The sequence below is a fragment of the Colias croceus genome, chromosome 29 (genome assembly GCF_905220415.1).
Source record: "Colias croceus chromosome 29, ilColCroc2.1".
NCBI lineage: Eukaryota > Metazoa > Arthropoda > Insecta > Lepidoptera > Pieridae > Colias > Colias croceus.
In genome coordinates, this window is record NC_059565.1 from 1,274,849 (window position 1) to 1,289,552 (window position 14,704).

Here is a 14,704-nt window from a genome sequence, read left to right on the forward strand (position 1 = left end):
ACGTGTCAGAAGTGAAACTTCTTTGACAAGATTCAAGATACCAAAATTGTCGCCTTACTCCAAGACGTGACGGTATTGCCATAACGCCCTTGAAATTTTACTCTCAACGCGCCTAAGAAGTTTCACTTCAAAAAAATTATTACGTGACGTATTTTAAGGGATCATAATTTTAAGACCGGTTGCAGAGCTTGACCGACCATCAGTGTGTACGTCAGTCGCGCTTGTCATATGTATGGAAATTCATAAAACCGTTCATAGCTAGACCGACCATACGCACGCGTATTTCCATACATAATATGACAAGCGCGACTACTACTTGTGAGGCAGATAGGTCCAATAGGGAATTTGTGTCCATTTTCTACATCTATAATCTAAATAAAATTTACAATAAATTGTACTATATACATAGGTAATTAATTTATTAGTATCTACAATTCGAATCGATATATTTTTATTTTTTGGCGCCGAAATTAAGGCTCTTCTAAAACGGCAAATTAGAACACAATAAATAATTTTCCTTTTACGATTTTAAATAAATTTTTTAGAGCCATATAATTTTAAATGTTCATCAAAATATTTTAAATTTTTTTACATCAACATTTGAACAAAAAAGTGTGAATTAAATAGATATGATATTTATTACTCTTTTCACTTCCCTTTTTTCATTATGATTCGTAAAATAGTCTAAGGTTGTCATGGCAACAGATAAATAAAGGAATAAAAAAAGTAATGTTTAAAAAATACACATTTTAACACAATTTTTACAATAAATTTCCCTTCATTTCTATACATATTTACATAAATATATATATAAATCTCGTGTCACAATGTTTGTCCTCAATGGACTCCTAAACCACTTAACCGATTATAATAAAATACGCACACCATGTGCAGTTCGATACAACTTGAGATAGGATAGTTTAAATCTCAAATCGTTTTAGAGAAAGCGGGCGAAGCCGCGGACATTAAGCTAGTATTTACATAAATATTTCTGTTTGAATGTGACATTTGATATATTTGTATGCGTACATAATAAAAAGAGGTACCTTAACAAAAATTTAAAGCTGATTTTAAACAAGTTTAATTCGCATGTGTCAATTGTCAAAGTCATAACGGAAATGGAAGCTTATGCTTAGTTTAAAAAAAAATTCAATATATTTCTACATTTTGGACAATACAATTAATATTTGGAAAAGGTCAACGACCCTACAATTTAAGTCAGTTCGTAAACTGACTTGTAGTTTAAACTTAAACGAACTTTCTGTCAGTTCGACACTCATTTCCGTCAGTTCGACAAAACCAATCAAACTAAATTTCACTTTAACCGTACACAATTAAAACTCAATTTTCATTTATTCATCAGAACAATCACTATCCGAATGCTTCTTTCTCTTAACTTTCGGGTGAACTTTGTACAAATGTTTCTTCAAATCTTTCAACTCGAAATATTTTGACGGACACATATTGCAGGGATATTTGAAATCCTCCGGGTTGCCATGGTAACGGAGTTCGTGTCTGTCTCTAATAGCTTCAGACATGAACGATCTGTGACATGTCGAACAGACGAACGGCTTGTTTGTGCTGTGTGACTGTAACATAAAAGTCAATCTATACTAATATTATAAAGCTGAAGAGTTTGTTTGTTTGTTTGAACGCGCTAATCTCGGGAACTACTGGTCCGATTTGAAAAATTATTTCAGTGTAAGATAGCTCATTTATCGAGGAAGGCTATAGACTATATATCATCACGTTAAGACCAACAGGAGCGGAGCAATGAGGGTAAAACCGCGAAGCACAGCTAGTATAATACATAATATATATAATATACTAGCTTTCTGTCCGCGGCTTCGCCCGCTTTGTTTAAAACCTAATAAATTATATACTAAAACCTTCCTCGAGAACCACTCTATATATTAAAAAAACCACATCAAAATCCGTTGCGTAGTTTTCAAGATTTAAGCATACAAAGGGACATAGGGACAGAGAAAGCGACTTTGTTTTATACTGTGTAATGAAGAGAGAAGAGATTGACTTACCACTTTCAAATGCCTCTTCAAACTTGAGTTGGTCCCAAATCTCGTACTGCATATATCACATTGGAATGGCTTTTCGTTTCTGTGCGTTCGCTCGTGCGCCTGCAAAATATATTTTATATGTTTGTTTTTTATTACTTCGTGTATATTCAGTATTTTATAATTAATTAAAAGTCGAGTTAGTTACAATTTCGCTACTGGTAACTAAAGAACGTGAACAGTGAACACCTTAAACCCATCGATACTTTATCGAAATATTCGCACACCCATCCATATACTGACCGCGTCAAAAGTTGCTTAACTTCGAGATACTTTACAGGGAACCCATCCCTATACTGACCGCGCCAAAAGTTGCTTAACCCAATTTTTTTTGCGTTTTTTTTAGCTGTGCTAAACATATACCTTCGCTTACCCATCCATATACTGACCGTGCCAAAAGTTGCTTACCAAATTTTTTTTTTCAATTTTTTTGTAACTTTTTTTAGAATTTTTTTTGCGTTTTTTTATTGCTACTCACCGCCAAACTGAACGACTCGAAGTACCCCTTCCCACAGTACGTGCAACGGAACGTAGCGCCTCGCAGCATGCGCTCGTGCGTCTTCATATTTATGTTATAACTAGCTTCTAGTGTTTTACCCATCCACATACTGACCGTGCTGCAAGTTGCTTAACTTCGAGATACTTTACCGGGAACCCATCCATATACTGATCGCGCCAAAAGTTGCTTAACCCAAGTTTTTTTGCGTTTTTTTTTTAATTTGCTGTACGATACAGATATCTATGCTAACCCATCCATATACTGACCGCTCCAAAAGTTGCTTACGAAAAAAATTTTTTGTAAAAAAAACGCAGAACAAATTTGACAAAAAGTTCAATTTTTTGCGTTTTTTTTTTTATTGCTACTCACCGCCAAACTGAACGACTCGAAGTACCCCTTCCCACAGTACGTGCAACGGAACGTGGCGCCTCGCTGCATGCGCTCGTGCGTCTTCATGTGTATAAGTTATAACTAGCTTCTAGTGTTTAACCCATCCACATACTGACCGCGCCAAAAGTTGCTTAACCCAAGTTTTTTTTTGCGTTTTTTTTTTAGCTGTGCTAAACACATACCTTCGCTAACCCATCCATATACTGACCGCGCCAAAAGTTGCTTACCAAAAAAATTTTTTTTAATTTTTTTTTTTATTTTTTTTGCGTTTTTTTTTATTGCTACTAACCGCCAAACTGAACGACTCGAAGTACCCCTTCCCACAGTACGTGCAACGGAACGTAGCGCCTAGCAGCATGCGCTCGTGCGTCTTCATGTGTATGTTATAACTAGCTTCTAGTGTTTTACCCATCCACATACTGACCGCGCCAAAAGTTGCTTAACCCAAGTTTTTTTTACGTTTTTTTTTAGCTGTGCTAAACACATACCTTCGCTAACCCATCCATATACTGACCGCGCCAAAAGTTGCTTACAAAAAATTTTTTTTTTTAATTTTATTTTTTATTTTTTTGCGTTTTTTTTTATTGCTACTCACCGCCAAACTGAACGACTCGAAGTACCCCTTCCCACAGTACGTGCAACGGAACGTGGCGCCTCGCTGCATGCGCTCGTGCGTCTTCATGTGTATGTTTAGTAGTGTTGTGGAGCCGAACTTCTTTGGGCATTGTGAACAGGCTTGCGTTTTTTCCTGTGAACAAATAAATGTTATTGTATATAGTTGGTTAGATCACTTGCAAATATACTAGATCCTGTATAAATTTACTAGCTGTGTACCGCGGTTTTACCCGCATTGCTCCGCTCCTATTAGCGTGATAATATGTAGCCTATAGCTTTCCTCGATAAATGGGCTATCTTACCATAATTTTTCAAATTGGACCAGTAGTTACTGAGATTAGCGCGTTCGAACAAACAAACAATTTATTTATATTAAATATCGAAATAGACCCACAATTTATTTTTAGAAAGTCGTCAATGTCCAAGCGGTTTTGTAATTATCTAATAGCTCCTTATTTCGTGGTATTAATGTTCAAAGTGTATTGTATCGACTATCGCTCATTATAAATCTCTGTCTAATCCCTACTTGATATTATAAATGTGAAAGTAACTCTGTCTGTCTGTCTGTTACGCTTTCCCGCTTAAACCTCTCAACCGATTTTGATGAAATTTGGTATGGAGATATTTTGATACCCGAGAAAGGACATAGGCTACTTTTTACCCTGGGAAATAGGATAGGTTTTATCCCGGAAATCCCACGGAAACGGGAACTGTTTCTTTGACTGCGCGGGCAAAGCTGCGTACATGCGGATAGCTAGTACATAATAAATGTATGCAGTATTGAACAAGATAGTTGAGAGTGAACCTTTAAAATTATCTTATCACAGTGTTTTTCCAAGGAATGCATATTGTATAAGTACTTATATTAATTAAAGTTTTGTGGTTGCCTGGACGAGATCACTATTAAGTGATAAGGCCGCCAAAGTAGTTGTACTCTGTTCTATGTATAAGTAGTTCTAAGGTTACCTATCTGTACAACTATCAAAGAGTTAAATAAATAAATAAATAAAGTTTCTCTCTTTTTCCCACATTACCTTATGCGTATCCCGGTGTTTTGCAAGGGAGTGTGCATGTTTAAACCTTGGGGCACTCGGGGCAATGGAACCCACTGTTTGCCCCGTCGTGTGTCGCTAAAATATGTGCCTTACATAACAACTACATTTAGTACCAAATATCCTGGTTTTTTTTCTTTCTTTCAAACTACCCTCATATTTAGACACATGATGAGTACTTATGACAACCCGATTTTTCCAATTGCCCACATCACCTTGTGTGCCTCAAGGCTCAAACTAAATTTTTCCTATTTTTTCAACTACCCCCAATTTTTTTATTACCTTATGCGTATCCCGGTGTTTTGCAAGCGAATGCGCGTGTTTAAACCTCTTGGGGCACTCGGGGCAATGGAACCCACTATCTGCCCCGTCGTGTGTAGCTAAATGTGCCTTCATCGCCACCCACCCTAGTATGCTCTTGCCACAAATTTTACAATTACGCGACCGTGTAGGGTGTACTCTGTAATTAAAAAATATAATATAGTCCGTAATAAAAAAAAAGTTTATTTGACTCAAAAACATAAACACAAGGAATATCACTACATAGTATAAAACAAAGTGGCTTTCTCTGTCCCTATGTACCTTTGTATGCTTAAATCTTTAAAACAACGCAACGGATTTTGATGCGGTTTTTTTAATAGATAGAGTTGTTCAAGAGGAAGGTTTTAGTATATAATTTATTAGGTTTTAGACAAAGCGGGCGAAGCCGCGGGCATTAAGCTAGTTATATATACATATATAGTTATATAGATATAATAAAACGCGTATTTAAGATTCACATCAACTTATAGGTACATTAAAATTGAGATAAACTAATATGTACATAATTAACTTTCGCTTCGCCCGCGTTTTCAAAGAAAAACTCGTGTATGTGTATGTATGTTTGTTACTCATTCACGCAAATACTACTGAACCGATTAAATTTAGCACACTTAAAGATGGTAACTTGGATTAACACATAGGATAGGTTTTATCCCGGAAATCCCACGGGAACGGGAACTATAAGGGTTATTCTTTGAAAACGCGGGCGATGCCGCGGGCGGAAGCTAGTAGATAAATAAAACTCACTTCTGTCTATGATTCTTCAAACTACCGTAAGTATTGAATGTTTTCTGACATAGCTTACAGCTATAATCCTCTGGTTCTTCCACTTTTTTTACCTCAGTCTGTTGTTTTTTCTCTAATATTCTAAAATCGAAATCAACATTGTTAATTATTTAGTTATTATACAATATTTAATCCATACTAATATTATCAACTAGCGGTCCGCCCCGGCTTCGCCTGTGGTACATTTTTACGTTTTCTCTCCATAAGAACCATCCTCGTACTTCAAGAAATGTAATAATAAAAGAATTAACGAAATCAGTTCAGTTGTTCTCGAGTTATGCGCTTACCAAAACAAGATGCGAAAGTAACTCTGTCTGTCTGTTACTCAATCACGCCTTAACTACTGAACCAATTTGCATGAAATTTGGTGTAGAGATATTTTGATACCCGAGAAAGGACATAGGATAGGTTTTATCCCGAAAAGCCCACGGGAACTATGCGGATTTTTCTTTGACTGCGCGGGCGATGCCTCGGGTGGAAAGCTAGTTACTAATAATTTCGAAAAATATGTTTTATATGGATAGGGATGCCATAAAAAAAAATAGTAGGATTATTGTTAAACATAAAAACATTAGTCATATCAGTCAATACATATTGTATCAATAATATGCAAAGTTTAATTTTTTTATTGCAATATTTTCCAACTCCACCCCAAAATTTCAATGTCATTCATACATAAACATAACATAGTTTCTGAGACTTACACATTCAAATAAACAAATTTTTCTTTATAATTTACCTGGCTTCCTTCTTCATCTGTCGTTTCACCTCCTTCTCCCGTTGCAATTCAAATCGTTTCTCATTTGTTAAACCAAAAGAATGCCATTTTGTGTGTATCAAGAATCGTTTTGGATTATTAAAGAACAGACTGCAGTAGGGACATTCGAAATAGGAGTCTGTTGTTGTTCCTGAAAGAATATAAGGCGAAGCTAGTACATTATTTCAATTCACCCGCGTGGCTCCGCTCCTGTTGGACTTAGCGTAATGATATATATAGCCTGTAGCCTTCCTCGATAAATGGGCTATCTAACACCAAAAGAATTTTTCAAATCGGACCAGTAGTTTCTGAGATTATGTCAAACAAACAAACTCTTCAGCTTTAGATAGATAAATTATTAAATAGGTAGGCTCACCAACAAACATTTTACTTTCCCAGTATTTCTTATACGAATTTTTACGATTAACAATTAGTTATTTATATTTTGTAAAACAAACACAAAGAATCACTGTTTTATATGAAAATGATTTTAATTAAACAATAACTGTCTTACCACAAAAAACTTTAGACAGGGTTTAACTTTAAGCGCGGGTTCTCTTTAATCTGGTTTTGTCGTATTTCACATAGACAACTGTTAAAGTGACAGATCCTTGGTTTAAAGTTAGTCTGTGTTTAAATTGTTTTGTGGTAAGAACATAAATAACCAACATACCATTATTAATCAACTCTCTAGCGAGAGTCTGCCCAATTTCCGAGTCAAATATATTACAATTAAACACCGCTTCACTTCTCACACCAAAACAGTCCCTCTGAAAAGGATTATTTGTGTCCGTTTCTACATTTGGCATTGTTTCTTTTTTAACATCAAGAGTTTCAGGCTTCAGTTCATTTTTTACACATTTTTTTGTATCTAATACTTTTCCGTTTTCACTCTGTTCCGTTTCATTTGTCTTTTCAATTATTGTATTATCTGTAAATCTATTATCTGTATTTAAAAAATTTGTAGGGTTGGACAAACTTGATTCCTCTTGCCTGTTCTGCCGAGAGTTAGTGCTGTTTATAATACTTATTTCTAGCATGCGTAACGTCTTTTCCAAACTACGTTTTCGAGAATCCGAGTCCTTGTAGGATTTCATACTGAAACTATCGCTGAAATCGCTGTATTCTATTTTGTCACTCTCTTTATTTGTGTTAAGAATATTGTTGGTTTTCATACACACTGCGTCTTTACTTGGATTTAAAGCTACGTCTTTGTTTCTCTGCAAACAGTCCTTAAGAATAACATTGTCTGAATTAGATGTTTCGTTTACATGTTTACTTTTATCAATATCACGTTTTTGACTTAATTTTACTGTCAGATCTAAATTATTATCCATATAGTGTTTAAAATTGTCTATATTTTTCATGTTTCTTGCACTATTTTCATTATAACTTCCCAATGTGTGTGTGTCTTGATTGTTAAACACGAAATTATGATTAAACTGTTGATAGTTGTTGATATGGCTTGTATCTGCATGTTTATATTTTGGTGTCACTTGCGGCACGTTAAGAAATGTTGTTTCTTTATGAAACTTTCTCTCAAATGGAATCCCATAGGGCCCGTTCTGTATGTTCAAATTCATCGGCATCACGTTGTTCTGCCAATGCATCGGATTTTGTGGCAAAAAGTTTTGGGGTAGACCGATCGTCTGGAAATTTGGATAGTGACTTATTCCCGCGTTCATATTTAATCCGTACGAATAGTCTGGTATGTTAAAACCTGGGTTTATTGATTGCGTTAGTTGTTGTGTTGCTTTGTTTTGATTATTTACATTATTTTGTAAGTTCTGTTCGGATGTCAAATTTGTTTGACCACTAACATCGTTCGGTCCGAATTGATTATTATGCAACATGGTTAAAGGCGCACGGTTTACGTGCTTTGTTTCGATTTCCCAGCTCTCACACTACTAGAAAACATAACTGAACAGAAATACACAAATAACATTTTGACATAATCAAAAAACACAAAATCTCAATAGAAAACGAGAGCATTTGCTACAAAATTGTAGCCTGACCACAGATGACAGATTCCACAGAAAAAAACATCTGTTTTGACAGATCATTCATAAACAAAAGCACAGAATACATAATAGTCGTAGACAGAGAAACGTAACCGCGACTGAGACAAAGATAGTTTGTCAATGTATAAGTTGAATGTTGCCATGAGTATCCGAGCTCCCGGATGTTTTGGAAAGGGTAAATATTTTTAGGAGCAATTAAATAAAACCAGTTACGAGATTTTTCTTTTGTCTTTATAATCAATTTAGTAGATACAAAAAAATATAAGCAGATTGATTATTGATGACGAAACAATGTTAATTTCGTGTACACATTTCTTACTTTTTCATTGGCTTGTTCATATTTTACAATATTTTGTGAGAACCCAATCTTTTCTCCCACTTCGATCCATTAATTACGTAGGTCTGGATCATCTGGAAACAAATCGATAAACATAGGTTAATAATAATTAATGCTCGCAGGTAGTTCAGGTTCTCTAAAATTATAAGTGTAATTTTATGTCAATCACAATTATTACTATGAGAAATAATAAATTAAAATATGTTTTCGATGCTGGGTTATTATGGGTTATTACTGGGTTATTATGGGATTTCATATTCATTTACTTTCGAGTTTCGCCATATTGTCAAATCAATATTTTTTTATTGATGATCGGGGTATTATTTTTCCCGACACTGGCAACACTTACTTGTTGATGTTTATAGGTTATTGAATGTAAAAATCGATATTACGCTAATAGTTTCCTTGTTTTAACGCGACTTGTTGTTACTTTAGGCTAAAGTATAAATAATCATCACTGAGAAACTATAAATAAGGACAATAAAGTCGTACTTACGCGTGAAAAGACACACCCGCAATTTTCTTCTCACTATCGCTTATACATGCAATAACACGACAACGCACCATTCTATTTACTTCGATGTCTATATTAAGATAATTTCACCGTCTTTTCAATGTACTCGTATCGATTTTTTACTAAATAATATCCAAAATTCGAACACCAAGCACGATGAAGGCACGAACTGTCAAAGTTTGTTTCGCAACTCAAGTTGCGGATCTTGAAAAATAGGTTACACACTAAGGGACAAAAAATTGGGTATTTGTGTCTTTGTCTTATGCATTTGTTATGGTATTTTCGCTCTCTTTCTTGTGTAAGTGAGAAAGGTATCGTCATTGGGTCTATTAGTTACTCTGTCTACGATAATAGTAGGTAAACGCTACACGGACACTCTCCGCCTCCCGCCAAAATTTAACACTAACCTCACCCCGCACGATCATCCTAAAAGTGGTCCGTATTTTTCTACAAGGATGATAGGTACCATGCTATGTACGCAACGAAGATTGACAACATTAATCAAATTGACATAAAGTAATTTTAATATTCTGGATTTTTGATTATCGTTTTTCGTAGAAAATGGTTAGATATTGTGCTGTTTACGGATGTATTTCATCAGAAAAACGCGAATTTTTTTTACGCTAGTCACACTACCACAGAGCAAGTAATATGTCTCTACAGTGTGACTGTCAAAACTAGGTTAATTGCTCTTAGGTCAAAACGATAATTTTGTATGGAGTGTCCGGGGTGTGAAAAAAGTTCAATTCAACCGAATCAAAGAATGAAAGGATAAAAGAAATGAATTCTAATGAATTCGTTACCAATAAATTAATCAATTCAATAATAGTCTTTTAAATATTTGTAAAATCATTAAATATTATCATCATTATTGCGTCTTTATATTATTTGAATTTAAAATTCCCTAACATACATTATAATCTTTGATTTATAATGATTGAGACCCACAACACATTGAGACTATATCTCTGTATTAATTCGTAGCATTTGTTGAGAAAATATATATGAGGTATTGTTTAAATATGTTTATACATACATATTATATAAAATAACCGCATTTATGTAAGTACCTAGCGAGATATATTATGATGAATAATTACGATTTTAGTCACATCGTAGTGGATTCATGAGAAAAGAATGACCGACTCACACACAGACTCACATGACACATCACAGCTTAGACATCACAGAGTATAGTGTACACTAGACTTTATTATAACAGACGAATGACAGGGTCGGCTGCGGCTGTTCGTCACTCGTCATTCTTGCGAATTGCGGTCTGCCGTCTGTCAATAATTTTTTTATTTTAAAACATTGTTTGTGATAAAGGAACTTGATTATAGTCTAAGAGCAATTAAAGTAGTGTGTTGTGTTTATATCTAAAATTGAAATATATTTCAAAGCATTTATTATTTGTATGTAATTAGCAAATGGTTTAAATGTGATGGACTGATATTTCCAACAAGATTCGGTGTTATATTTAGAACTATGGCGCTTAGTGCTTTAGCGGAAGAATATTTCAGTACACTCAACCCTATTGCAGCAAAAATTCATGAGGATATAGTTGAAACACGGAATTCCTATGAAAACATTTGGGACTCGCTTTCCGAAAAGGAAAAGGTCTGTATTTTTTGTACCTTTGGAATGCATTTAATTAAATATATCATCTTTATTAATTTATTACAATTGTTAATACATAGTTAAACCTGTGGTTAAACATCGGTTTCACTTTATATAATCCATAAATTAAAATGTAAATTGTAAATCATATTAATATATAACGCCGCAAAATATGAACAAAAAATTTATAATGCGTAACTAACTATATGTTGCGTATTGGTTGTACTACGAATTTATTAATAATTACCGTTTCAGGCGGAAATTATAAACGAATCCATTATCAAACCGGATATTGCATTAAAATATGCACTGCTCGATACACTGGATTTCGATATCAACGATCCACCAGTTCACAAAGACGACTTGATGTCTTTCTTTTGCCGTGAACAAGGCTTGAAGATAATACAAGATGAGAACGGTTCATATAGAGATGAATACTCCGCGCCGTTTCTATACCAAACGAAGAGTCAACTGAACTTATGTATTTTCGCCGAAAACCGCAAGAACAAAGACGTCCAGTGTTCTTCGCCACCTCCGGTCATGTCAGAACTAGCGTTATCCCATTCGAAAGTTGTAAACGAACTTAAAAACGCGTTAAAATCTCACGATGTTCTAAAAAGCACATATAAAGACTCGAATAGAGAGGTGGTGTCACCTACAAGTTTTATCAGCAAGTTTATGGGAAATTTTAAACAGAAAGATGAAGAACGAGAGTGTTTGGTGTCCACTGGGCCGGCTCAGATTGTAGCGTCCTCAGATAACTTCTTCCGTACGAACTATAAGAGTCCACAGAATGAGAAATACGAGAAGGACTATCGGAGCAGCGTTGTTAAATCTAGTAGTGGTAAGTTTTCATTTTAATTGTATTATATTAATTACTATATTCGATTTTTGGAACTACTGGTCCGATTTGAAAAAATCTTTCGGTGTTAGATAGCACATTTATCAAGGAAGTCTATAGGCTATATATTATAGGAGCGGAGCAATGCGGGTAAAACCTAAGGGCACAGCTAGTTAATTATACAAAACACAAATTTAATTGCTAACTATAGATTAAAAAATAGCCTATGTTACTGGGTAAAGATGTATCTTTCTAGTGGCAAAATAATTTTTTAAAATCAGACCAATAGCATTTGTGACAAAACATTGCAAACATACGTACATAAATATAAATGTTTTCTCTTTGTATTAGTTTATATAACAAATTATATAATTAAAATTAAATCATTAGTTGGGTACATTAAGTACTTGATTTTAATATTAGAAGGTATTTAATATTTATACATTACATAATTGATAAAATCCTAAGCTACTAATAGTTATTGCGTGCAAAAGTTTATGAGGATGGATGTATGTGTATGTTTGTTACTCTTTCATGCAAATACTACTGAACGGATTACAATGAAATTTAGCACATGTATAGAGGGTAACTTGTATTAACACATTGTGATAGGTTTTATCCCGAATCTATTGGGATTTATACCACGGGATCGGGAACTACGCGGGATATTCTTTAAGCAAGCGGGATATTCTGAAAACTAGTAATATATAAACAAGACTAATAGTTCCATAGATATTTTTTTGCTGTTTAATCTGCAATCAGTCGCAAGACTATAAGCAGATGTGGTGCCTGCGTGAGATTATTCCATATAGTTCCATAGATTTACAGCTGTAAACAAATAAAATTTTATAATATTAGCATAAGAAATCCCAGATCACTTGGTATAATCTTTAGTATGATGTTCCTATTGTTATTCTATGAATCACTCCTAATTAGAATGCAGTCATTGTTTAAACATTACTCAGTGTTAGATAAAGCATACATAGTATTATTTAAATAAATATTATTACATGATGACAGTTTGAAACTAGATTTCTTATCCTGCTAGTCCTTCTAATATTATAAATGTAAAGTTTGTGAGGATGTACATACGTATATATGTTTGTTACTCTATATATACTCTAGCGCTGATGGGATTTTCATGATACTTTGCAGTGACTTAGCCTATACATCAGAAAAGCATATAAGCTACAGAAATTACTACTACTACTAATTGCTTGTGAGTTTGTGAGGGTGTTTTTGTCAGCTAGTAGACATATACTTATGCTTATGGAAATTTAATTAGCTCTTAAATGCTAAGATTAAATTATTTCTTTGTTCTCGTCAGTTTTATTGTGTCAAACTCACTGTGCTGCTACACATACATGAGCAAAAATACGTATTTCCACTTAGTGTACATAATTTTAATATAAATAAATATTATTTTCAGATCTATCAGAAGAGAACCGTGGCCTACTCTCCAGTCAGGCATCGTCTGGTACGGACTTTCATTCAACGGAAACCTTAACAGATTCAGCTTTGCCAAAGACGGGGTACGACTTTTTGGATAACTGGTAAAAAATAATGGAAACTATGCTATTAAAGTATGTTATATCAATGTTTTAAAACTTAGAAGACTTCAATATTACATAGTAAGTTTTTTTTAGTTTGCATCTGTACTAAGACTCGATAATGAAATGAGACTACATTTTTTTTATATTCTTTTTTAACTTAAGCTTTTTTTATCTGTGGTTTTGATATGATATAAGGTGAGAAATTAAAAAAAAAGTTCGATCACAAGGCGGGAATAGAATTTGTTCTTGCTTTAAAAATTTCTCATTTATTAGAATTTTGAACGAACATATAAATAAAGCGCCGATATATATACGTCCAATAAAGTATTACACGAACATTTTAAAATGTCACCTGTATATACGGACATTGTGATATATTTTTGAAATGTTATTTTAATACGTTATTCGATGAATAAAATTTAACCAAGTATTGAAAAATCAGTCCTAAATGAAATAAGACTTGATATCAAAATAATAAGTTTGAATCTGAACGAAGACTCGAAAAACGATAGGAAATGAGACTTTTTATATTTTACTTTAAAATAAGAGATTTTAAATTTAAGTTATTTTTATGTATACATACCTCACTTTTTTACTGTCGAACAATTTTTTGTAATACTTTTTTATTGAAAGCTGGTGCTTTTCATGTGTCATAATTTAATTCAAGATCTGAGTGTTTTTAGTTATCTATGATAATGTGTGTTAGATTTTTTTATTAAAAAAAATTATTGAAAAAGATATTTAAAAATTAATATTTATTGATTATGGCTGGCCATTGAACATTTGCAGAGTCCTGTTTCTAATAGTCTAAATGAATTATAATTATTTATATATCAAATTGAATACATTTGAATTTTGAATAATAATAAAAGGAGTAAAATGCAGTTGCAAGTAAGTAACTAGTCTTTTCGTAACTTCTATAAAATAGTTGCACTTATAACATCAATATAAAGAATCGCGAAAATAATGAATGTAGCTTATATGTCGATTATTTTGTTATCTATTAAAGAGAATACGAATTTCTTGCCAATAGATTATAATCGAAAAAATTGTCTTTTATGACATGATATTTTCTGTAAAAAAATTAACACCTATCTATCTTCTTCTTTTTTAATCTACCCTCATAAACATCCTCTGCTTATAAGCCGAATGTGTGTAAAAATTGCTGTTTTAAAGAAAAGTAACTTGTTAAGCACTCAATTATCATCAGATTTCAGAATCTCATAAATATAACATTACCATAGTATAAAGAGAACAAGTTGGCCGAATCCTGGCGTTTAGGGTTTTCACATGTCACATACTAATATTATAAAGCTGAAGAGTTTG

General features: G+C 33.5%; 2 protein-coding genes across 3 annotated transcripts; one reads left to right on the forward strand and one right to left on the reverse strand.

Moving 5' to 3' along the window:
- Nucleotides 1-896: 896 nt before the first annotated feature.
- Nucleotides 897-8,516, reverse strand: LOC123704333 (zinc finger protein 586-like). Of its 2 annotated transcripts, XM_045652672.1 has the most exons (8): nucleotides 7,166-8,516; nucleotides 6,475-6,643; nucleotides 5,697-5,816; nucleotides 4,911-5,088; nucleotides 3,644-3,709; nucleotides 2,941-3,027; nucleotides 2,037-2,135; nucleotides 897-1,589 (listed from the first exon to the last, which is right to left on the reverse strand). In XM_045652672.1, exons 1-8 carry the CDS (start codon nucleotides 8,343-8,345, stop codon nucleotides 1,353-1,355), a joined length of 2,136 nt encoding a protein of 711 aa, XP_045508628.1. In that variant the 5' UTR covers nucleotides 8,346-8,516; the 3' UTR covers nucleotides 897-1,352. The 2 variants fall into 2 exon arrangements, with proteins under 2 accessions (XP_045508628.1, XP_045508627.1); XM_045652671.1 differs by lacking the exon at nucleotides 2,941-3,027 and having other exon boundaries at nucleotides 3,557-3,709.
- A 2,207-nt stretch (nucleotides 8,517-10,723) lies between these two features.
- On the forward strand, nucleotides 10,724-13,534 carry LOC123704352 (uncharacterized protein C1orf198 homolog). The gene is made up of 3 exons (XM_045652708.1): nucleotides 10,724-10,984; nucleotides 11,240-11,828; nucleotides 13,255-13,534. The coding sequence occupies exons 1-3, from the start codon at nucleotides 10,853-10,855 to the stop codon at nucleotides 13,380-13,382; spliced, it is 849 nt and encodes a 282-aa protein (XP_045508664.1). The 5' UTR covers nucleotides 10,724-10,852; the 3' UTR covers nucleotides 13,383-13,534.
- The last annotated feature ends 1,170 nt before the right edge of the window (nucleotides 13,535-14,704 follow it).

What these genes read in the sequence shown, in the direction of transcription:
- LOC123704333 (XM_045652672.1), bottom strand. Translation starts at nt 8,345, where the DNA reads ATGTTGCATAATAATCAATTCGGACCGAACGATGTTAGTGGTCAAACA. An exon ending in AACACCGGGATACGCATAAG is followed by an intron (nt 3,710 to 4,910) that starts GTAATAAAAAAA and finishes ATTTGTTCACAG; the next exon opens with GAAAAAACGCAAGCCTGTTC. An exon ending in TCGAGTCGTTCAGTTTGGCG is followed by an intron (nt 2,136 to 2,940) that starts GTGAGTAGCAAT and finishes TATATTTTGCAG; the next exon opens with GCGCACGAGCGAACGCACAG.
- LOC123704352 (XM_045652708.1), top strand. Translation starts at nt 10,853, where the DNA reads ATGGCGCTTAGTGCTTTAGCGGAAGAATATTTCAGTACACTCAACCCT. An exon ending in CGCTTTCCGAAAAGGAAAAG is followed by an intron (nt 10,985 to 11,239) that starts GTCTGTATTTTT and finishes TTACCGTTTCAG; the next exon opens with GCGGAAATTATAAACGAATC. An exon ending in CGTTGTTAAATCTAGTAGTG is followed by an intron (nt 11,829 to 13,254) that starts GTAAGTTTTCAT and finishes TATTATTTTCAG; the next exon opens with ATCTATCAGAAGAGAACCGT.